This window comes from Citrus clementina, unplaced genomic scaffold, assembly GCF_000493195.1.
Source record: "Citrus clementina cultivar Clemenules unplaced genomic scaffold, Citrus_clementina_v1.0 scaffold_9, whole genome shotgun sequence".
NCBI classification, from domain to species: domain Eukaryota; kingdom Viridiplantae; phylum Streptophyta; class Magnoliopsida; order Sapindales; family Rutaceae; genus Citrus; species Citrus x clementina.
The window spans coordinates 30,353,395-30,377,639 of NW_006261964.1; the positions used below are offsets into that span (position 1 = coordinate 30,353,395).

General features: G+C 34.6%; 4 protein-coding genes across 4 annotated transcripts in view; 3 read left to right on the plus strand and 1 right to left on the minus strand.

The window, feature by feature from the left end:
* The window catches only part of LOC112100207 (cyclic nucleotide-gated ion channel 1-like), a 10,811-nt gene extending 3,587 nt beyond the window's left edge, over nt 1-7,224 (plus strand). Inside the window, exons 2-9 of the mRNA XM_024188903.1 lie at nt 55-109; nt 251-740; nt 1,688-1,771; nt 2,649-2,840; nt 3,197-3,477; nt 5,239-5,350; nt 5,523-5,756; nt 6,766-7,224. Of these exons, the coding sequence (XP_024044671.1) occupies nt 55-109; nt 251-740; nt 1,688-1,771; nt 2,649-2,840; nt 3,197-3,477; nt 5,239-5,350; nt 5,523-5,756; nt 6,766-7,224 (1,907 nt within the window). The remainder of the gene's footprint in view (nt 1-54; nt 110-250; nt 741-1,687; nt 1,772-2,648; nt 2,841-3,196; nt 3,478-5,238; nt 5,351-5,522; nt 5,757-6,765) is intronic.
* A 256-nt stretch (nt 7,225-7,480) lies between these two features.
* Nucleotides 7,481-11,660, minus strand: LOC18031776 (aspartate--tRNA ligase 2, cytoplasmic). Its single transcript, XM_006422098.2, has 10 exons — nt 10,968-11,660; nt 10,759-10,866; nt 10,553-10,666; nt 10,088-10,378; nt 9,879-9,989; nt 9,612-9,665; nt 9,296-9,375; nt 8,957-9,072; nt 8,363-8,477; nt 7,481-7,795 (listed from the first exon to the last, which is right to left on the minus strand). The coding sequence occupies exons 1-10, from the start codon at nt 11,511-11,513 to the stop codon at nt 7,669-7,671; spliced, it is 1,662 nt and encodes a 553-aa protein (XP_006422161.1). The 5' UTR covers nt 11,514-11,660; the 3' UTR covers nt 7,481-7,668.
* Nucleotides 11,661-15,703: 4,043 nt separating this feature from the next.
* Nucleotides 15,704-18,914, plus strand: LOC18033138 (cyclic nucleotide-gated ion channel 1). Its single transcript, XM_006422099.2, has 7 exons — nt 15,704-15,833; nt 16,001-16,448; nt 16,533-16,721; nt 16,922-17,202; nt 17,579-17,690; nt 17,764-17,994; nt 18,095-18,914. Coding segments are annotated over exons 1-7 (1,812 nt in total). The 5' UTR covers nt 15,704-15,831; the 3' UTR covers nt 18,644-18,914.
* Nucleotides 18,915-21,425: 2,511 nt separating this feature from the next.
* LOC18031393 (cyclic nucleotide-gated ion channel 1) lies at nt 21,426-24,132 on the plus strand. Its single transcript, XM_006422102.2, has 7 exons — nt 21,426-21,512; nt 21,602-22,118; nt 22,216-22,428; nt 22,525-22,805; nt 22,899-23,010; nt 23,106-23,342; nt 23,453-24,132. Coding segments are annotated over exons 1-7 (2,031 nt in total). The 5' UTR covers nt 21,426-21,510; the 3' UTR covers nt 24,122-24,132.
* Nucleotides 24,133-24,245: the final 113 nt, after the last annotated feature.

The window sequence follows — 24,245 nt, forward strand, 5'->3', positions numbered from 1 at the left end:
CCACATGGCTAATTCCAATAAGAAGGGAGATTTGGTAATCTTCCCCTTTTCCAGTGTATGCAAATCCACGACAACCACCCTACGCCTCCTTCCCTTATTTTTTAAGGAAGTATGTGATTTTTTAAATTCGGTTTGGATATATGTTGGACTTCCGTTATTGGCTTGTTTCAACTGTACAGATATATATGTATTAAAAAAATAAAGGGAAAAGAATATGACAGAACCTTAACTTGCGTCTCGATCATATCAGGTCTCAGGATCCAGAGGCAGGTTCAAGACATGAACAATCTAAAGTTCATGGTAATGGAAAGATATCGGCCGATCAAGAACCACTTACATGCTTCGGTTGCGTTAAGAATCTTCTAGTTGTCATATTTCTTTTTCTGTTGCTATTATGTCTTATAATATTTGGTGGGATAATGCTAGTGCTATACGTGGTAGTTATAATAATTGTGTTATATCATAAAGTCATAGCGAGTGCAATCCAGAATAAAGAATGTCTTCTAGTGAATGTGATTGCAATGATCCTCGATCCTTTATTCTTCTACATTCTGGTGCTGAATGATGAAAAGAAATGCATTCACTGGGACAAAACCTTGGGGATTACCGCTACCGTCATCCGCTCCGTCCTCGATTTCCTTAAGCTAGTCTATATTATATTTGAGCTGCATAAGGCAGATAAAAAGGAGAACCAAAAAGAAAAATTTAAGAAATTGTGCCAGCAGTTAAAAGATTTCAAGGTATAATTTACTTTCGCTAATATAGCTAGTTGTTTCTTCAACTTCCATAATTTATACAAGGAAGATTGCTAATTTCTTCCTTACGATAATCAATATATACTATTTGCACCCCTCCTATTGTTTTTATAATGGTGAATAACTCCCTTGACAGTATAAGTTTACAATATTATTTTTATTTTCAATTTTATTCATATTTATTATAGATTAAATAGATCACATGAATAGAAAGTGAAATAAAAAATTAAGTATTAAAACTAAGAAATATATGGTTTGATGTGAAAAAATTAATAATAAAAGTATTTTTCTTGTACTTTTTTATTTTATAAAATATTTTCTTATAATAAATATATAAGAAAATTACTATAAAATGATAAAAAATTATTATAAGAAAACTTGAATGATAAATAAAAAATTATTATAAAATAAATAATAAAATATTTTTCTTGTACTTTTTACATTTGACTTTGAAATCTTATAAAATATTTATTAGAAGAAAATGTTTACAAAATAAAAAAAAAGTATAAGAAAATTTTTTTTTGCCTTGATTCAACTTATTCGATGGGAACGATGTTCTCGGAAAGAGGTCAGTGACAAGTACGAGGGGTGAAGTTAGGGATCGATCTAGTGCTTTATTATTATTTTTTTTGTTCACATCAAAAATATATTTCTTTTTTTCTAATGCTTAAATTTTTATTTAGTTTCTATTCATATGATTTATTTAATTTATAATAAATATAAATAAACGTATATTTGAAAATAGGGTAACATTGTAAAACTTATGTTATCAAGGGAGTTTTTAACTATTATAAAAATAGGAGGGAGGCAAATGACATATATTGATTACGGTAGGGGAAATTGACAATCTCTCTTTATATAAATATAATCTATGTTGTCTTCTTCGATGCATATAGAATACCTGATTCTTTTTTTTTAAAAAAAAAAAAAAGGGAGAAGAAGTTCTTGAAGATCCAACTGTACGTATGTGGATGCTCTTCCTCATTGACAGTTTGGCTATCCTTCCCATCCCCCAGGTAAGGCACTGTCTAATTTAAAATTACGTGTATACTGTTTATTGATTCAGTTCAATCCTTCCCGTCCCCCATGTGCATACCGTAATAATCTACTAGATTCTTGTCATGTGTACATCACTTAGTGGTTTTGATTGTTGATAAAAGATAGATCTTCATATGATTCATGTCAAGAATAATGATTTGAATGTTATTTTTTCCTTTACTTTGATTAAAATTGTATTTAGACATACAACCCTAAATGTTTTGCATGGATATTAGGGGTGGCAATTTTGCTTAGTGTGTAGTACTGTTAAATTTGAGCTATAAGAATTTGATACTCTTATTAATCTTGTTAATAATTTCAAACACTAGCTCAACCGGTCTATTAACAATTATGTCGCATGCCTAATATGCTTTAAAAGTATAGTTTTAAAATTTGAGTTGTTTATATGTTTTAATATATTTGTTTAAAATATTTATAGTACTACCTCTCAAATTCAAACCAATTCTGCTCTTAATATAGCTAGATAATTTTGAAATATATACAGGTATAAACGTAGTTCAATCGCATCTAAAATCTAGTCAATACAACATCATTATTAATCAAACAGTTAATTATGTCATAATTAAATGGGTTCACGTGACAGGAACTTTAAACTTGAAGTGACCAAAACACAAGATATTAATCTGTGTCCCATTTCGCCAACGTGAACAAACTATTATTTTCATGCCGTTAGGATCAATTTCGCGGGTAGTTTCAAAAATTGCCATCCCACCTATACCATCGGTTTGCGCAAAAATAAATAATCAATTTTGTTCATATTCAATATCATTCAAAATGTTTATTTACATTAATTATTCCATATCATCTAATGGGACTTCAATTAAAATCGTTCAGGTTTTGGTGATTTTCGGAATAAGAGGCACAGAATTTTCGACGGCAATGACCTTTTTTGTTTTACAATATTTGCTAAGGGTTATTCGAACGTACTTCGTGTTCACAGAGGCTATAGAGGGTTCAGGGGTGATTGCCGATGCTACATGGGTCATTTTTGCCTTCTATGTTCTTCTTTACTTGCAAAGCGGTCATGTAAGTTCAAGGTGTCATCATTTTACCTACATATTTTTAGGGAAATTACAATTTTTCCACCCTACGGATGGCAAAATTTTCAAATTTACCATTTTTATATCAGAAGTTTTCAAAAATACCATTTTTATATTCAAGTTTTGGAATCAGAAAAGCGTGAATTATGATAGTCACTATTTTGTAATTTAGAAAAGCATATTCTAGTAAAACCAGAATTTTGTCAACGACCAGTTAATACATATATATACGCACACTCAATTATTTTCTTTTTTTGGATATAAATTTTAGATTTTGGAATCGTCGATTTACGATTTTCCCTCTACTTTGCAAATTAATTTTTCTGATATGCTATCTTTCAGATGTTTGGAGCCTTATGGTACTATTATGCCATAAGAAAAGTGACTGAATGCTGGAGGGAAGCCTGCAAAAATCATACCGGATGCGGTCATATTTCGTTTGCTTGTAATGGAAGTTTCGGAGACTACAATTTTCTGAATGATTTTTGCCCTATAAGTACAGGAAGCACTACGAGATATAGTTTTGGACTATATAATGATGCTCTTCAGTCTGGTATTGTGGCGGAGACAGATTTTCTTAAGAAATTGTTGCATTGTTTACATTGGGGCCTGCAAAAACTCAGGTTTGCCGTTTTTCATTTGGCTTGGATAAAAATATCATTACTGTGCATGTGATCAGGTCCTTTACAGGTCCCGTGCATGTTCATTTTGTAGTTCTTTTTGCATGCATGTGTTTTTCGCTTTCTCTTTATCAATTTATTCTTTTCTTTGTATACTCTAATGGGAACATTTCACTGAGAGAGGGCTATATCTAACAACACCAATTAAATCAAAACATATAAGATTAATTAAGTTTATATAAAATTGAAGTAATTTTGTTATTTTTATTAAATTAAGATGATATGTGAAAGTTAACATGGAGAGTAAAAAATATTATTTAAAAGTAAAATGGAAACTAAATTAAAGAGTATTGATTACTTAACCTTTTTTTAAAAATAATTTTTGTATTGGGGCAGTGGCGGATCTACAGCACTGTTTGGTCCAGCAAATATCATTTAAAAAATCCCTTGTGTTTTGATTAATATTTTATAAGGATAGAGTTTTTATTTTATTTTTATATACATCCCCAATTTAGTTACCCATATGTTTTCATTAAATATCATAAAACAATAGAGTTTTTACTTTATTTTGAAATATGTCCCTAATTCGATTATATTTTTTTTCCAACTGAAATTAATGACTTATTTTATAAAATGATTAAATTATATATTTATTGAATATATTGAAAACATTAGGGGGTCTAAAATTTTATTACTTCTTTAATTTAAAAAAAATAATTGAAAAAAAGTATGCCAATGTAATATAACATTGTCACTAGTATTAAAAATACTAAAAAAACATATAATAACAATTATTAACAATTTCATAATTTTTTTATGTGAATGTTGAGATTTATTTATTAGTTACATTAACTAAGAGGATAAGTTAGAAAGTAACATTTTAGAGAAAGTAAAATTTTAGTATTTTGAGAAGATTTTGATAGAAGAATTAGTAGCATTTGAGTTTTCAAAGAGAGTCAAAGTGCTTGGTAAAGAAAATAACGGCACGCAAATACCTTTTCATTGGGTTGGAGTTTAGTTTATTATTGAAACTCTTGACTAATAATATTTTTATAATTTAAAAAGATGAATAGATTTTAATTGTTTAATTTATTTAAGCTTGGTATTTAAGTGCTTTTAAGAATAAAAGTTCTACTAGCAATTTTTAATTGATTATAATTACATGTATTGATTTATTCTAACTTGAAATTCTTAACTAATTTATTAATTTTTATATAATTCGATGTTATTATAGGTTGCAATGTTAGATTCCATAATTGAAAATTAGTGTTTCTATATTTGAATTATCTTTTGTTTTCTACTCTTTTTGTATAATTATTTTTTTTAGAGTACATATTCATAAGGTTTTTCGTATCTCCCTTATTTGATGTACTTTTTTTTACTCATAAATGTTTTGTTCGCTTCAAAATATAAAATTTTTAATTTAGCATGGGATAATATAAAGCTCTGGGTCCACCCCTGCATAGGGATTTATCTCAACCAAACTCTTTTATTCAACTCAAAGGGGGGAAAAAAAGTAATATTTTTGCTAAGGTCTCAAATAAAAATTTCACGGGTTATACTGAAAAATTTATTTCCACCGGACTGGTCATTAGGTAGGTAGGTCCTCAACGTAACTACGTGTTCAATCCTGTTGATTGTGTTAAAAAAAAATGATGGCTGCATTGGAAAGAAACTCTATTATTTGTTTTCTATCATTTCAATTGTTGTTAAATACGCAGGAAAATATATATAATAATTTTGAACTGAATGAACCTTTTGCAGTGCGTTTGGTCAGGACCTTGAAACAAGTGATGATGTCGGGGAAAACATCTTTGCAATTTGGATGACCATCTACGGCGTAGTGCTGTTTGTCTTTTTAATTGGAAGGATGCAGGTGACATTCAGTTTTCTGTTTCTTCTCGATTTCTCAATTAACTATCTCCTCGAGCTCTTACTTACCTTTGATCCTTTTAAATCTTGGAACACGATATACATAAGTTTTAATTAGATTTGAAAACACACAAGTTAAATATTTGGGTCAAATTAATTAATGGCTAGATGTACAGATTGAAACTGCAAGATCACAGAAGATAAATCCGAGGTGGCAGGGGCTAAAGCAGTCGAAACACTATGCGGTTATCTCTGGTGATCGAAAAGTCCTTAGGAAGTTTAAGAAAGCCAAGCGTGAAAATTTGGTAAACAAACATGTTGATGTTCACATAAATAGTTTCCTAAGCGATCTCTCCCAGGACGCTGCAAATGAAGTAAAACGCCTTATCGGCCGAACACATCTCGAAAAAGTGAGTTTCTATTCCTGTGTATAATAATCCCTAGCTACGTACGTGCCTCTTATTGATTAGTTATCTATCAAAAGATGTTAAATGGAGGAGCTTGTTAGAATTTTTTGCGTTGGCGTCTTATAGCAACAACTAGAATGATTCTTCATTTTACGTCCTTGAGTGTTAGAAAATTTTTTAGAAATTAAATGAATTAGTATATGTTAACCATACAGAAGCAACAATACATATAATGACGAAATTTTTAAATGCTGTCAGGAGGGCCCTCAATAGGAAAGCATTTTATTTTAATATTTCTTTCTTATTACATGATTAATAAAGAACACAATTAAACAAAATAATGATAGTTGTTTAGCAAATAGAATCATAGTAAATGATAATTAAAGAAAAGAATAATGATAAAGAGTACTGATTTGGTCTAGAATCTTAAATTTTATTGAAGTCCAAAAAAATTGTTAAGTCATATGGTTTAACAATATAATATAATTACACTATTAAACATAATTTTTCATGCTTATGAAGTGGATGGTGAGATAATGTATCATTAATAGTGTAATTAATTAATGATACATTATGTCACCATCCAGTTCATTCTTAATGTATTTCAATATTCTATAACTTTATAATCGTTTTATATATTTGTATTGACTTTGATTCTCATATATCAAGGTAGAAGAGCTTAAAAATTGGGATAAGTTCTCGCTGGACCGTCTGTGTGGTAGCTCAACTGTTCTTTATCTATTAATTCAACAATTACCATGAGTTCGTTTTGAAAAAAAAAAAAAAAAAAATTGTGGTGGGCAAACTCTATAGAGAACTGTTAAAATTACCATTAGGCCCACCACTGTGAGTTCATTGCCACAAAATTTGGGATTTTATGAAGTGAAGAACACTCCTTGGTCTATTATAAGAAAATAAAACAATCTTTGCTATATTCTTTACCCTTATTAATCGTTTCGATGCATTGGCCTAATTCTTGTTCATTCTCATTTTTGGGTGCGTGTAGATGCAGGTAAATGAGTTCGAAAACTGGAGCGAAAAATCGTTGGGGTATCTATGTGAATTTCTAAAGCCAGTCCTTTTTATTGAGCGTACGCGCATTATTCGGGCGGGAGATCCAATTGACGAGATGATATTTGTGCTCAAAGGCAAGCTTTGGACTTACGCTTCCAGGAATGTAACAACAACGACCGCTAGTAATAGTCGTCGTAGCAGAGAGAATCATTTGGAAGATGGTGATTTTTTTGGAAAAGAACTGATCGCTTGGGCTCAGGATGAAAGTTCATCCAACCTTCCTATCTCCAACAAAACCATTCAAGCACTTACCGACGTCGAAGCCTTTACTCTTATAGCAGATGACTTGAAACATGTATTATCATTCAGACGTAACCAAGCAGCTCTTTTCTTACAATCATACTGGCGTTTCAGAGAGTTTTTGCGTGAGAGAAGGCTAAGCAAAAATCAAGCTTGAGAAGAGTGCTAGATTGGGCTGCAGCAGAACTGCATTAGAATAACTATTTGAGACTGAATTAATTGTAATAATTATTTGTATGACAGTACTGCATGTTTATGTACAAATCAGCATACAAACTAAGGGGAAAAGTGTCAATCTCTCAAATGGATTATCATCTATAAGATCAGAGAAATTAATCGCCAAGTTCAATATGGAAATTTGTATGCAACAAATATAACCTTTTGTCTGAAAGACTTATTTCAAGCCTCATTGATGAGTATACTGAATACCGTTACTGATATTAAACGTTATGGATACCATCTCAAACAACAATTATACATTGGCACGGATTAAAATGGATGCAAAAATGAGTGAAGCATATAGATGATCATTTCATACGAAAATAGTTTAAAGTAGAAATAGAGCAATCTATAAACCGCAGTTGATAGCTGAAGCAGATCATCACGGGGCAATCCTAAGTGGATCACGTGGGTAGAGTGATGTTTTACGAATGTTGTTAAGACCACAGAAAAGCATCACCACACGCTCCAATCCCACTCCAAATCCACCATGAGGAGGTGCACCATATCTGAATAGGCATACCAATCATAACATTAAGGCCAACAGATTATAGACGATTAACAGGATGGTTATGCAAACAGTAGGGTACAAAATATTTTTCTATTCCCTTTGAGTATAAAACTGATAACAGTTTCGGAACCCAGTATGATCAACTTTAAAATCGCTTGCAAAACCTCAAGCCAGACGTATAACTCAAAAATTCAAAACAAATATGGAACAAGGAAGCTTTGAAAATGGAATATGTTAAATACTTTCTTTGAGACGATACTATATTCAATTTGAACAGTTAACAAAATTATAGCATTAGAAATTCCATCAACTATATTATAATTTTTCAAAAATCCTCTGCTTCTTTTGCAGGGTATCAGATTTCTCCAATGCAGCAAAATGAACTCAGGAAGGAACAAATTTTGTGGTATTTGATAAATGCAACTTCCAAAATATACCATAGCCAAAGTCAACTCTTTTTTGCATAAAATTGAAGCTTTTAAAGACGCAGATTGAGGTGGCATGCCTCTTAGAATAACACGCTCATGCCTCTTAGCTACAAGATCAAAACACTAGATAACGATACCTGAAAGAATCAATATATGTTGATATTGTCTTAACATCAATGCCACATGCCTGCGCACGCTCCGCTAAGAACTCTGGTATATGAATACGTTGAGCACCTGAAATTATCTCTTCACCTGAAGAGAAGGAACAGATGCAGAAATTCCAGTCAACTGAATAATCACAGGATATTTTCATCCAACAAGTGATTAAGTTTTTAATAAATTTAAAATGAAAAGTAAACAGAGAATTCTTAAGCACAAGGATTATTATTGTGATTATCATTATCAAGTCAATCAACCTACTACAACCTTCAACAATGGGTAAACTATTCATGCCAGTCACATAACCACTCTTATTAACTCCACGCAAATAGATCACATCCTCTTCTATTAAAGATGAAGTTTATTCCAGATTTCCTTCAACAATAAATCAAAAATTAAAGCAAGACGATAGGAGTAGTATCATGATAATAAACTTTAATTCTTAATGGAACATCATTTCTTTAAAGTTATAAAATAAATGTAAATCAAGATTTTAGGAAGAGACAACAAACATGAAGTCAAATGTATGTGCATAAAGAACAAAGAAGAAATATTTCAGCTTAATCTATTACCTCTAATAAAGACATCAAATGAGTTGCTGTAAAGAGAATTGTCATGGCAGGGCATGGTATAGAATGGCCTAACAGCCAAAGGATATCGGTGGAGTATATAGAATTCAGTGCCATATCTACAATAGGAAGCAACAATAAGTCATAGTTTATTGTAAATGATTCACAGAAATTAGAAATGAAAAATTAAACACTTGAGACTCTTAATTTTAGAAAATTTGAGATGAATACTGATGTATGATATACATCCAAATTCAGAATTCAAAAATTATAAGATAAGTAGTATACGAGGAGACGAGAAGAAGAAGAAAATAGAAAAAGAATCAGGAAATATCGAATTACTTCTCCAAAACTAGCTGGCCCAACTTCCTCTCTGATTCTGTGTTTAAGTCCCCAAGAGGATCAATTTCCACTCCGGCATCCTGGACAATTATGAAAGACTTAGAATCACAAGGAAAAATAATAATAATAAACAACTGAAACCCTTCATTCTTGAAATAGAAGATGCTACTTTTAAACTATTCAACCAACTAAATGATTCCTCCATGCTCTTTTATCGCCGAGAATCATCTAATTATTTATTCATACAACCTCACTAATGACATAATAAATCAGAAACTTTCCTGAAAGGTAAATTGAGGGGAAGAAATTATGTTACCTTGAGCATTTGAACCCCTTCTTCAAATGTAAGACGAAGAGTCTTAGGCTTGTACTGCAACATTTAGTAAAAGCCAACAATCAGATTCAAGATGAAGATGCTGAAGTGATACAATTTTCTATGCTCCAAATAAGTCCAAACCACATATTCATCGATATGAAAATACAAGCACTTCAAAGTGACTGTGATAGCAGAATTAATACAAGCTCTACAGACTAGAGTATCGTAACAGAATTTCAAGTATTTAAATTCTTAATAAATAATGACCTTCAGAGGTTCAAACGGATATTGCTTTGCCACAGCTTCAAGTTCCTTCTTGCACACATTATTCAAGCCGTCAAAAATTGTGACAAATAAGCGGTCCACAATATCCATTACCTGCATTAACAAACTCCAAATTCTTAGAAAAACATGAAACACATTAGCTATACTCAGGTGCTCATGAAAATAAACCAATAAAACAACTCCAACTCTACCTCGGAATAATGCTTCTTAATCTCCATTTCGACATCAAGACCAGTAAACTCACACAAATGCCTATGAGTGTACGAGTCCTCTGCTCTGAAAACAGGACCAGTCTCAAAAACCCGCCCAAAATCACCACATATTGACATTTGCTTGTGAAGCTGAGGAGACTGGGCCAGGCACGCTGACTGGCCTTTGTAGTCCAACCTAAAAACAGCAGAACCACCTTCACTTGAGCCAGCTATCAGTTTTGGCGTGTGGATCTCAACAAAATTCTCAGATAACAAGAATTGTCTGAATATCTGCATATTTAAGGACCAAAAGTATCAGCTCAGAGATACAAGACACAGTATTAAACATGACACCAAACGCACTGAAGATTAAGTTAACATCTATAGCATGCATTTAGGTTCAAGCGAGGAAAGTTCCAGGTTAACTTTGCCTATCCATCCATGACCAAGGAAGCGAAAACTTACATTCCCAACTTGACTCTGAATGCGAAAAATCCCCTGGTTAGCCAGTGTTCGTATGTCAATAACCCTATTGTTCAATCGTGTATCCTGATTGACGCGGGGAAGCTGTACTCCTTCCTGCACCATTTCAAATAATCAACAAACACACAAAGGGCGGGCAGGCAGGCATCGACCACATGGAACTGAAAAATGATGAACATGTAAGTTACCTTGGAAGCTTTTTCAATTTCAGCCTCACTTCTAGAGGCATCTTCAATAGTAATGGGTGTTTTCGCCGCTCTGCTAACGCAATACAATTTTTTGATTTGAACCTCCACCTGCAATTACTGCAATTATTATTTCACATCCCCATGACGACTATCAACAAGTTTAATTATCAATAATTACACAAAACACACAATATTAATAAAGAGGGAACCTGCTGCGTTGCTCCTTTAATCTCAACATCGGGGACAGAGACGACGCCGATGACATCGACAATGGACTCGTTACTCAAAGAGCGAACGAACCTGACCATCTCCTTGCTGACGGAATCGGGCTTCACAGTGGCCAAGCATTGTACCGTCGACACTCTCTCTCTCACCACAACGAATGCCAGCTTGTTGCCAACGGGTCGGGTTGTGTGGACCCGGCCCCGAATCAGTACTTCCTGGTCCTTCAACGAACCGTTCAAGGCTCCCACCACGGTCCACTCTCTGCCGTTGACTGCTTCGCTCCACTTGCCTGTTTGTGGATCGTTAACGGATTGGAGCTCTTGGAGAGGGACGTCCCCATAGTTATTGGCGAGCGGGCCCTCCTCTTCTATCGAGAGTGCTGACGCGGCGGAGGCTGCGGCTTCGGCTTCCTTGCGGCGCTCTTCTTTGGCTTTCTTGGCTGCTTCTTTCTTCGCCGCCTTTTTGCTTATCGACTGGGATGATGAATCTACTTCCTCCTGCACCTTAGGAGGTTCGGACTCGGTCGACATTGTATTCGATCGGCGATGAACGGCGGATCGCTGCGGCTGTTGGTTGCTTCGCTTGCTGGTACAAATGGTGAATAATCAGGGTCCAAAGGGATGAAATTTGGGGATTGAATAGTATAATCGTCCACAATCTTTTTGACCTGTCTTTGGGCCCGGCCCAATACCAAAAACCACTCAACCTCACCCCCTGTTTTCAAGTATGACTTTACTAATCGTTGATATATTTTTAAATTTTTTAATTAATTTTTGTTATTTCAATCTACCGTATAATCTTTGATAATGGCCTTCAGGCGACACTCGGTTGGATTATGGAGACTTGCGTGCATGCACTGCAAATCTCTTTAATTCTTTTTTCCCTGTAGAAATCTCGAAACTTGGTAAGGTTTGAAAATAAATGGTGGCTATTTTAAATTTCCACTCAAGTTTATTTATTGAACGGTTAATTATCCAACCTTGAACATTGATACATGATGAGTTCTTTTTACGCGGAGTTTGAATTAGACAGATCTCTTCTCTAACAGATGTCGATTCAAATTAGTCCAAAAGACTAATACCCTTTTTTTTTTTTTTCAGTGTACAAGTAAAAATCTAGCTGGAATAATAAATTTATATATTAAAAAAGAAAGAACCAGCCTAAAAAAAAAAAAAAAAAAGACATTCCTAATACTTTATCGTGCCTTTCTCTAGTAACACCTTATCATCATATCATGGTTTTGAAATTATTCTATTCTTTTGCTCTCCGTGCAAACCAAGTGGAACTATTCTTTATTTTTGACCCATAATTGAGCACAACTTGCTCATTTGTTTGTATAATTATATAATACCTATAGGATACGTGAATACTTGTCTATTAAAATACTTGCTCACGTTTTTATATCTCTTTTAAATTGACTGACTTTGGTTTTAATTTAGACGAAATTAGCAAGAATGAATGTCAGGAAAGTCAAATTAAATAACTAATTTTATTTAGTCTATTCTATTAGACTCATCTAATCTAACCCACAGGTGTTGTTATTACTTATCTCAAATAGAATTACCAAGCTAGTGAGTGAGTGCAAGCAAGCACCAATGGTGAGACAACAAACCTCTTTAATGCTGCCTATCTCTTGTGGGCTCTAACTCCTAAGCCCTCATCTGATCTCTCTATCTCAACGAAGGAATGTTAAAGCCCTTATGGAAGCTAAAGGCTTTGCTCTCATGGAAGACTCGAAGCTCTTTGCCTCCCAATACGGGAGGCAGAATGCAGGGCAGCTCAAATGCATTTTAAGTATTACTCGCAGCAATGGAGGACTTGGTCAGCTTGGTGCCGCTTTATGTTAGATTCACGCTTGTTAAAGAATATTCGCATGGAGAAATAACTGACTTAAAAGATTCATCGGGCAAGGTTTGTGAATACTCGTCAAGAGTACCAAACATGGCACTTGAGATGATGGTGGAGCCTGATTTCTCCTTGGCTTAATATTTGTTTTTGTACTTTCCCTTCATGATTTTTCCTCATTAAATAAATCAAGCAAAGATTAAATGTTCATTAATCGGCACTAGAGTGGTTAAAGAACTGTTCTAAATATTGAAGGAAATTGGAACCATTCTTACCACTGTGCTTTTTCTTCCACTCTCACCGAAATATTAAACTCTGAAAACTTTCTGGTTGACTAGAGAAAAATCAGAGTCTATGAGCGTGTCCTCCAAATTGGAACCATCGATGAGGTAATAAAAAAAAAAAAAACTCTGGGGTCATTAAGAATGATTTATTTGCATCAAATTTACTCGTTTTAAGCCAAATCTGATAATTGCTGAAAATTTGCTTCTTGTGAAGAATCTTGTTTTCACCGGCAAATAATAGTAACAACAAAAATAATAAGTAAATCTTTTGTATACCATTTGCCAAATATGAGAGAACGACTTTCTGTTCCCACTGATTTTTATTCAATGGTCTTAGGCATTTATATACATGCATACTAAATAAACCCTATCTCAATAGATAGCCCATCTTCCGAATGCTGATCTGTGAAGTATAATACAGAGTTAATTTGCTTAATTAATTTGTTTCCATTTGATCATGTAAGTGATTATTGGGCTATTGAATTGTTGTGTTCTTTTTATTGATACTGTTGATTCATGTCTCTAACTTATCTGCGAACAGATTAAACGTTTGTTTTTCATTATCGGGTCACAGGAATCGAATTTTGTGGGAGGTACAAAAGGGCAACTTGCAATACAAGTCAGAAATGGAAGAGATTGTGGCTTGGAAAAATCCCGATGACCAACAAGTTGGATTCATTCATAAACATAGAGTCATTCTCATTTCTCACCGTTTAGCCACTTGGAGGTATATGGATGGTAGGCCAGAGTAGCTATTTTGATTGTAGCTTTATCCACTCTAACTTTTACTGAAAATTAAAAAATACCCAGAACCTCTAAAAATTATTATTGTTCCACCTAAATTTTAGAATTTTATTACTGAATTATTTTTCCATTAACTCCATGAGAATCCTCTAACACACCTTTGTGAAAAAGACCTTGATGTTTACTTGAATTTTCACTAAAAATTAGGAGCATAGGCGATAATTCTTTTCAAAAAAATAAACAAAGATTAATAACCATTTTATCCATGCGACATCCTCATACAATTACTGTCTTTTAATCTATCTGTTCTCATTCTCATCCTTTGATGTACATATATCATTCTCATCCGTTGGGGGATACGTGTGATTGTTTGAAGCCAGTGTTGTTTAGCGAGCGTATTCGCATTAACAATCCGAGAGGGAGACCCCTGATGAGATGATCTTCCTATTGAAAGGAAAGCTTTGGACCGACTCCTCGGCCTCCAGTAGTTCCAGGAATGATATTGCAGCAACTACTGTGTCTATGTTGATCGGTCGTAGTCGAAAGAATCATCTCCAACATGATGACTTTTGCGGACAACAACTTATAGCTTGGGCTCAGCAGAATGAACTCTCCGCGCCGTCCAGTATTCTTCCTATATCAACACAAACCGTTCAGGCGCCTGCAGATGTTGAAGCCTTCACTCTAATGGCTGATGACCCGAAACATGTATTGTTACTCAGTCACTACGAACGGTCAGTCCTTGTGATACAATCATATTGGCGTTTTCAGAAGGTTTTTGCGCGCTGAAAGCAACGCAAAGAAAAAACCATTCTTAAGATCGCTGCTTGATAGAGTTAGAAAAAGTGTCCTTAAGCCGAAAATGAGGCTTCAACTTTGTTGGCCTGGCACCGGCCGCGCTTTTTTTAATGCACTTTTTGGGACTGGATTGGAATAATAATTATGCTAGTCTTATCTTTGTGTTTGGTTGAATACAGAAAGACATAGGGTTGAAGAGTCATCGTATAGTACGGCCAACCCTTATAAGTGGACCATTAGTTGAAAGTTTCATTATGACCGGACGTGTCAACGTTTCTGACAATTTGTCTTTTCTCTTGTTATTATTAATATGTGGTGTGCTTTGTTTTGGCCACTAAGGCCTTGGCCTGCTGATAAGCTAATTCTCTCAATAAGATCACAATTTTGGGTACATTTCTTAAAATATTTGTGCGAGTTAATTTTTGAGCTAATCAATATATACATCTGGACTATATTATGAATATATGCAGCCGTGGAGATTCTTTAAGATTGGCATGTAGTCTTTGAAAAATTACATAAATTTATATGATATATTTATAATTTTATCTTTTAAAATAGTGTTTTTTTTTTAATTTGGCCCCTTCAAGTTTAATACTTTAACAGTCAAACTTAATAATCAAATATACCTTTTTCAATTTTAACCCTAAAAATTTACTTTTATAAAATATTTGGCCCCTCCAAAATTTTAACCTTAGTTCCCTTCCTAGATGCATTTGTTTAGATTGTGACCAATAATATACATATGAGATTGAGAGTGTTTTTAACGAGGGTTCTCACACTTTATTAAAAGATAAGAACTACTTTCATACCATTGTAAAGGAGTTTTACAACATTATGAAATGATTTACAATACTGTAAAAGGGTTGATGTGAAAGTTGTGGAAAACTTCTACTATGTGTATGCGCATGCGTGTCTGTTCTGTTTCGTGTTATTGATTGAAGAAGTCAAAAAGTTTTTGACAATATGTTGGAGAAATTCTTAAGACTATTTTACTATTACCAGAAAAATCTTAAATCCAATCTAGGCAATAATGCGGGCAATTTTTAATATCATGTCAAACATAATAGAACTTATCTTAGTAAGCCCTTTGACTTACTGATTTGTGAACGATCCTGCACCTCAAGGAAGGTTTACTCAGAAATCCAAAGTTTTGCTTCCTCTTCTTCGATTTTCAATCATGTAAGCAATTATTTTGGTGTGTTGATATGTATGCCCATTAAATTTTTGCTAATTTGATTCTTTAAAAGATTTTTCTTGGCAATAATTTATGTACTAGTTAGCCTAAATTGAGTTGTTCTGAAGAGAACTTTATGAACTAATCTTTTCGTTGCTTATGATCTGAACAGGTCTCAAGAACAGAATTTAGAGGAAGGCACTGCTGGGGAACATAGAGATGGAACAAACTCAGTCTCAGGAAATATCCAAATGCAAGAGATTAGGAGTATTAGAAAGTTGCAAAAATCTAGCTGCAATATAGCCAAAGGCCAGCCTTGTGTGAAGAAAATCTTCGACACACATGGCTCTTACGGGAATTGGGTTTTTCTTGTTTGGTGTGTGATTGTAATCTTTGTGGATACCTGGTTTCTGTACATTCCTATGGTCAATGGTGATAAAAAGTGCATTGAATTCGACAATGATTTGTGGATTGCAGCTAGTGCTTGCCGTTCAGTCTTTGATTTATTTTATATTATTGATAATGTTTTCAGACTGCATACTGGTATAAGTAAAAGTTCAAGGAAACGATCGTGGCTCTTGTTCCTCAGTGATGTTCTGTTCATTCTTCCTATCCCACAGGTAATGAAAGTTTATCATATAAACGCTTGGTGTTATGTCTATATATAAAAGATTCATATCACTCATGGACTCTGAACTGTCCAGGTGTTGCTGATTTTAGCTATGATTCAAAGAATGAGAGGCACAGAATTTTCGTTTGCTGTGAAATTCTTTCTTTTCCAACATGTGCTTAGGACCATCCAGATATACAGAGTCTATATGAAAGCACAGGTTCCAAGCAGACATGCAGAATTGGCTCTTGGGTTCAGTTTTTCTTACATACAAACTAGTAATGTAAGTTAAATAGCTGTTTTATGTACTGACTTACATGATTCAAAAGGCATGTGGAATCTCTATTGACATAAATCTGATACTTGCTACTGTCAAAAATTCAGTTTAGCACTGATTTTGAAGCATTGTGATCATATAATTAGTTCTTAGTTGTGCATATCTTTGTGATCAACAAGTGACTTACAAGTGACTTGATGTATTAGGTAATTGGAGCCTTATGGTACTTTTTTGCCATAAAAAGCGAGTCTGTATGCTGGAAGAAAGCATGCATCAATCATGACGGATGTGGTGATGGATCTTTTTACTGTGATGACCATTTGGAAGACCGTAAATTTCTAAATGGTTTTTGCCCCACAAACAATCAAAATTCAACAATTTTTGATTTTGGAATATTCAGTGATGCGTTTCAATCTGGTGTTGTGGAAACCAAAGATTTTAAAAGGAGGCTTTACTATTGTTTCCGATGGGGCGTGCAAAGTCTCAGGTTTGTCAATATAAGATACTTGTTGGCTATAAAGATATTGAGAGAAGGCTGATTTGTAGACTGCAGAATTATATTTTTATTGAGCAACAAAATCATCTATTTATACAGCATAATGAAAACTAAAGTGCAGAAACATCTGCTACATTTGAGCATCATAACTAAGTGCAGGAAAATAGCATGAAGAAGTGGTCATAGTCCTAAAAAATAGCAACAGAAAGAAAATTGATTTAGCTTCATGAGTCATTCCAGTCAACAATCTTTATAGCTGTCTGACAGTATTTATTGAAGTGCCTTGCTTGTGCTTAAATTTTCCAGCTTTTGGAATATGGAGCTTACACTTCTGTCTGAGAGATGCACTTGAATTCAAATATTGCAGTTCTTTTGGTCAAGGACTCCAAACGAGTACCAATCCATGGGAGAATATCTTTGCAATTTGCATTACTGCCTGTGGCGTGTGGCTTCTTGTCATTTTGGTTGGAAAAATCCAGGTTTGTGTTTTTATATTTCTTGTCTCCCAACCTGAGAGCAGCAAATTTGATCAGTTTGGTCCTTGTGAAACAGACTTATACAAAATCTGGATCTATATTGGAGGGCATGAGACAGAAGGAAAAAGAACTAGAGCAGTGGCTACCCTTCAGAAAGCTTTCCCAAAATCTTCAACAGCAGATTAAATATCACCTACACTCATGGGATGAAACCAGGAATTTTAATATAGAAAATTTGGTCTATAATCTTCCAGAGGATCTTGGAAGGGACATAAAGTCTGAACTCTGCTTAGAGTTGCTCAAGAAAGTGAGGTTTTTCTCCCCCTCATGTCTAAAGCTTCTCAAGGTTACTTTTTCTTTGTTATTGTAGGCATGGTGATTCTTATTATTCTTGTAATGTGATCAAGGTAGAAGAGTTTGGAAAGTGGAGAAAAGCATTATTGGACGATCTGTGTGAATTTGTAAAACCAGTTGTCTTTATGGAGAACTCTTATATTGTCCCCGAGGGAGGCTCAATTGATAAGATGGTCTTCGTGGTGCAAGGCAACCTACTGACTTACAACTCCGAGGGCATAACAGCTGCCCCTCCAAACACTGATAATTATGATTGCAACATTTGTGGGGAAGAACTTGTTGCTTGGGCTCAGGACGCTTGCACTAGAACTGACTCTTCTTCATCTGCCCTCCCCATCTCAACCATCACTATTCAAGCTCTCACAAAAGTTGAAGCATTTATTCTTATGGCTGATGACTTGAAAAATGTATTACTCATCAAGCACAATCGGGCAGCTCCATTTATTCAAGCAGCTCGATTCATTACAATAGTCATGGGTGCTATAAAAGGAACTTTCTTGCCTTCCACAAGGACTGCAGAAACATCAACACAGGAGCAAGTACCTCCAACAATAAGGTCTAAGCAGCTGGTGGAAACTCAGATTATTGCAAAAGAGAAATAGGCGGCTCACTCTTTTTTTGGGTCGCATGATGAGCTCACAGCTATTGTTTATCTTTTAATTGCAAATTACATCTTGTTTCCAGGTTATTGCATAAATCTCCTAAAAGTAATTTGTATACTGTACATTTATTTGGAAATTTAGAGAACTACTGACGGCTTTATGGTCACTGCCCGTGAAAGTATTTTTAAAAGGATAACAGTGTAGTGCCAGTAGAACGACTTTTGAGCAAATTTATAGTTGTAATACATACATCAATTTAAGAGTGTTTGGAGTCCAATGTAATTTAATTATTAAATATTTTTTAAATTATTAAGTATAGCTCTTGAATTGAATTGATGTAACACATCCAAGTGAGGTGTCTTCTTAATTCTTTTTTTTTTTTTTAAATTTCAGACTTCTACATGTCAACCTCAATTTGGGGATTATTATAACACATTTGGTCATACGATCACGAGAGCATTAAAATAAACAAAAGGAAGTGTGAGTTTTATACTCTCCTCGGCTTTTACAATCATTTTTTTGATGGTGCTAGAGCCAGCTGGAATGCTAAACAAACAGATTTGTACCAGAAAAAGTCAAGAACCCTTTACTCACCGTTGACCAGCCCCTAACTAAGCAAAGTAGCAAACTCGGTAGATTTGCTTCATCTACTCGGAGTTTCTGTTGTTCATCATGTGAGTGACTTTTTGTGTATTTGTATTCTAAATTTAATGCCAAAACAATTCTTTTTCTTGCCAAGTAGTTGTGGCTCGCCTGCTGTGTTTGAGCTGATTTAATAACTTTATTGCTATAGTTTGATGTGGATGTATATTGATAAAGCCTTTACATACACATATATATTAATTACTTTGTGTTTTTTCAGGTCTCAGGAACAGACCTTAAGCAATAACGGTCTTGAAATTCAAGGGATTATTATAGGCAAAGGCCAGGCATGTGTGAAGAAAATCATTGAAACATCTTGGCTTTACAGGAACTGGATTTTTCTTTTTTGGTGTCTAATTGTAGTATTGGATGATACTTGCTTGTTCTACATCCCTACGGTCAACAATGATAAAATGTGCATCGAATTGGACAGAGTTTTGTGGATTTCAGCTGTTGCTAACTGTTCTGTTTCTTATTTGTTTTATGTTATCCATAAGATTTTCAGACTTCATACTGGTGTTAGTAAAACTGCAAGGAAATGGTCTTGGCTCTTCTTCCTCATAGATATTCTGATCATTCTTCCTGTCCCACAGGTAAATTAAGCAGAGTCTTACCGTTAAATTTTCTTTCTATGATACGTGTATAGATGTTCTCAAATTGCCAGGATGATATATTTATATTTCTGCAAATTAACCATCCAGGTGCTACTGATATTGGCTATGATTCAAAGAATGCGAGGCACCCAATTTTCTTTGTCATGAAATTTTTTCTTTTCCAACATGTGCTAAGGGTTATACAAATATTCAAAGTCTACATGAAAGCACAGGTTCCGACCAAACCTGCTGAATGGGGTCTTTTGTTCGGTTTCTCTTTCGTGCAAAATAGTAAAGTAAGTTATGTTACCATTTAACGCTTTGCATCGTCCAAAAGTGTTATGTATCTGGTTTCTAAATGCTTTAGTACCTTTCCTAAGATTGTTTGAAAGGTATGTGCGGACTCTTTATTGACATAAAACTGAGTGTGCTGCCACTGAAAGTTTTAATCCATCTCTTTCCTCAGAGTTCTGTCTAGGCTTCAAAAAGCATGATCTGATTGGATACATATTTAGCATATTATAGTAGTATCCCTGTCAACTATATTGATAAACATATCCGATTGAATGATAGTCTGATCTGAACTAACAATATGTTTTTTTTTTTCTGGCCGACTAAAGAAGACAAAGACTCGTATCAAATTGCCAGTAGTGAGAAAATTTTAGGCGCGGTACCAAAATTTAGTAAGATATGATTGGCTGGACCCACAGATAACGCAGCACCAATGTCACACGTAAGACTACAAAATCCTAAGTCTTTCAAAAGCAAATTTGGTTGTGGGTATTTGTGATTAGGGGAGCTGCTACCTTACACGTAAAGGTACAGCCCTTTCTATAGCAATGGAATCCACTTTTTAACTTTATATGAGAGGATTGAGGCAATCCCATGTGATTAGTTGCTTTAATGGCCTACAAAGCTATCTGTACTTTTCACTCCATTCTTTTTATGCCACTAATTTGAAAATTGCATGTACTTTTCACTCCATTCTTTTTATGCCACTAATTTGAAAATTGCATGCAAAGATTGATTTTCAATATTTTACGGCGGCTACACAGTGTAAAGAACTATTAAAAAAAGAAATCTGGAATCTTTCTTTCAATTTTACTTTTCCCACTTTTCACGCTTGAGCTAGCGGGGAAAATAAAATTTTAATTACAAAAAATAAATATATGTTCCTTTTTTTTTTTAAATACTGTTTATACAGGACTGTAGGTATTACAATTAATATTTACACACAGATTCTACAATTGGGACCTTCATCGTGGCATGTACTCCTCTGAAGCGCTGCCCAAATTCTTCAAACCCTCTCAAATATTCGAGGGCTGTCCACTCTACTCACATTTCGTGAGGAATAAACTGGCTCCACTCAATTATGTGATAATTGAGGAAGGATTGTAAATAAGCCCCATAAATGCTTTTATGGAGGCTCGAACCCTTGCCATCATTATTCTAAGTGCAAGGGCTCTCCCACTGGACCAAAGGCCCATTGGTATAAATATATGTTCCTAGTTGACTTAAAAAATCAAAGTCTTTGAGTCGTGCCTCTGAATCCAACGGAGGATTATTTACTTAAGAGTGAACACACATTCTACCCACCAGAGACCCAAAAATTCTTTTTGAACTTCGCTGATCATGTAAGTCATTTTCCAATATATTTGTATATAATCCTCAGCAAACTGTTCTGCTGGTTCTAACACTAATTATATGTCTTTGTTCACTTCAGGTCACGGAAATGGGATTTAGAGCAAGGTACAGCAGGGCGTGTAACTGGGGAACCAAGAAATGGAACAAACTCTGTCTCTGTCAAGTTCCAAAGAGATGAAAATTCCGGTGTTAAGATTAACGGCATTATAGGATTACCAGGACGTTGGTTTTGCACTGTAATCAAACACTTGCTTTACATCAAGAAACTGATTGATCCACGAGGGCCTTCTGGCAGTTTGGTTTGTCTCATATTTTGTGTGATTGCAATTTTCTTGGATCCTTTGTTCTTCTACATTCCTGTGACCAATGACGATAAAAAGTGCCTTAGATTGGACAAAAACTTGGGGATTGCAGCTATCGTTCTTCGTTCCGTCTTTGATGTCTTTTATACAATCTATATCATCTTCAACCTCCATTCTGATGTTTTTGCTTCTTCTTCTTTGATACACAAAGAAGAAAATTCAAAGAAATTTGCAAGGAAAAATTTGTTGCATTTCTTTCTCATTGACCTTCTTGCCATTCTCCCTCTCCCACAAGTAAGGCAGACTTTTTTTTTCGGGCAGCTAAATAATAATAAACTATATGTGCTAATGCACTAACTTGTGGGTTCTAAACTTGTTGTACTGTTTTCAGGTTGTAATTTTGATTATCATGCCAACGATGAGAGGCTCAAAATTTTTAGATGCAATGAAGTTGTTGAAATTTTTAGTTTTTTTCCAATATGTGCCAAGGGTTATTAGAATTTATCCATTGTTTACGAAGGCTACAAGGAATTCCAGCAAACTTGATGAAGCTACATGGGCTAAAGCTGTATTTAACCTTCTTCTTTACTTGCTTGCTGCTCATGTAAGTTAATTTACCTTGTATGTATCCATCTACGTGATTCAACAACATTTTCACATTTGCTAATACTGTTATTTCTGTAGATTGCCGGTATGTCAGGTATTCGGAGCTTTGTGGTACTTTTTCTCCATTGAAAGAGAGACTGTATGCTGGAAAAGTGCTTGCAGAAAGCATGCTGGATGCAATCATGGTTCATTTTACTGTGATGACCATTCAGGAGACTACACATTTCTAAATGAATTCTGCCCCATAAAGCCACAAAATACAAAGATATTTGATTTTGGAATATTTCATGATGCTCTTGAATCTGGTATTGTGGAGATGACTGATTTTCCTCAGAAGTTGCTGCATTGTTTCTTTTGGGGACTGCAAAGTCTTAGGTTTTTGCATACACAACAATACTCAAAATCAATTTGAATCATTGGTTCTCCTCAAAAACTCGTCTTTCTAATATCAATTCAATTCTTTTGAAGTTGTCTAGGTCAAAACCTCAACACAAGTACTTACATCTGGGAAGACTTTTTTGCAATTCTAATTACCATCTCTGGCTTGATGTTGTTTCTCTTTCTCATTGGAAATATGCAGGTTGGTTCATATTTCCAGTTTCTTATCTCTAAACAAGATTTTCTATACAGCACAAAGATTTCTAATTTCTATAAGCTATGTTTCTTGTTAAACAGATATATCTGCAGTCAAAAACTATAAGATCAGAGGAGATGAGACTGAAGGTGCGAGAGATAGAGCAGCGGATGCCTTTTCAAAAGCTCTCAGGAAATCTGCAGCAGCAGATTAAGAAATACCAGCAATACGTATGGCGAGAAACCAAAGGTGTTGATGTTGAAAATTTGATAAGTAATCTTCCTAGGGACCTTAGAAGAAACATAAAGCGCGAACTGTGCTTGGACCTGCTCAAGAAAGTAAGCTCCTTTGTCTTTGTAGCATCTGCCTTTTGGTTTTCAGTTTTGTATACACATATTAAACGAAACTGAACATTCATCTCAACCTTATTCATGAAATGTGTTTCAAGGTAGAAGAGTTTAAGAAATTAGATGAAGCGACACTGGATGCATTGTGTGATTGTGTAAAGCCAGCTTTCTTCATTGAGCGGGCACACATTGTCCGGGAGGATTACCCAATCGATGAAATGCTCTTTGTAGTGCAAGGCAAACTATGGAACTACACCTCCAAGAGCAGAGCATCCGGCTCTGCAAGATTCAATAATCACAGAGACAATGATAACAAAAGCAAAAAGGATCATCTGAAAGATGGTGACTTTTGTGGTGAAGAGCTTGTTGCTTGGGCTATGGATGATCCCTCTTCATCAAATCTGCCAATATCAACCAGAACTATTCAAGCACTTACGAAAGTTGAAGCTTTTGCTCTTATGGCTGACGACTTGAAAAATGTATTCATTAACCACCAGCTTTGTACCTATTCCGAGTTAAACTGGAAAAATTTGATGACTCAGGCAGCTCGTGTCATACAAGATGCTTGGCGTCGCTATCATACTAGAAGGAATTCAACAAGATCTACTGGTGAAATTGATTCTAGCCTGCAAGTTGCAATATCACAAGGTGCTTCATTATTAAATGCTTTACAGGGTATCAATTTTCCCAATAGAACACCACAATACCTGCCTCAGCCGCAAGGAGAGACTGAAACCATTGTTGAAGAGCCGGAGTTCAATATCACCTAAGGGTTTATACATCTCGCTTTGTTATTGAGTTTTATTTGAGAAGTATTGCTTTATGTACAGAAGGCATTGCATATACCCAAATCCTTCTAGAAGAAAAGATCATGTCAAAGAGAAACAATATAAC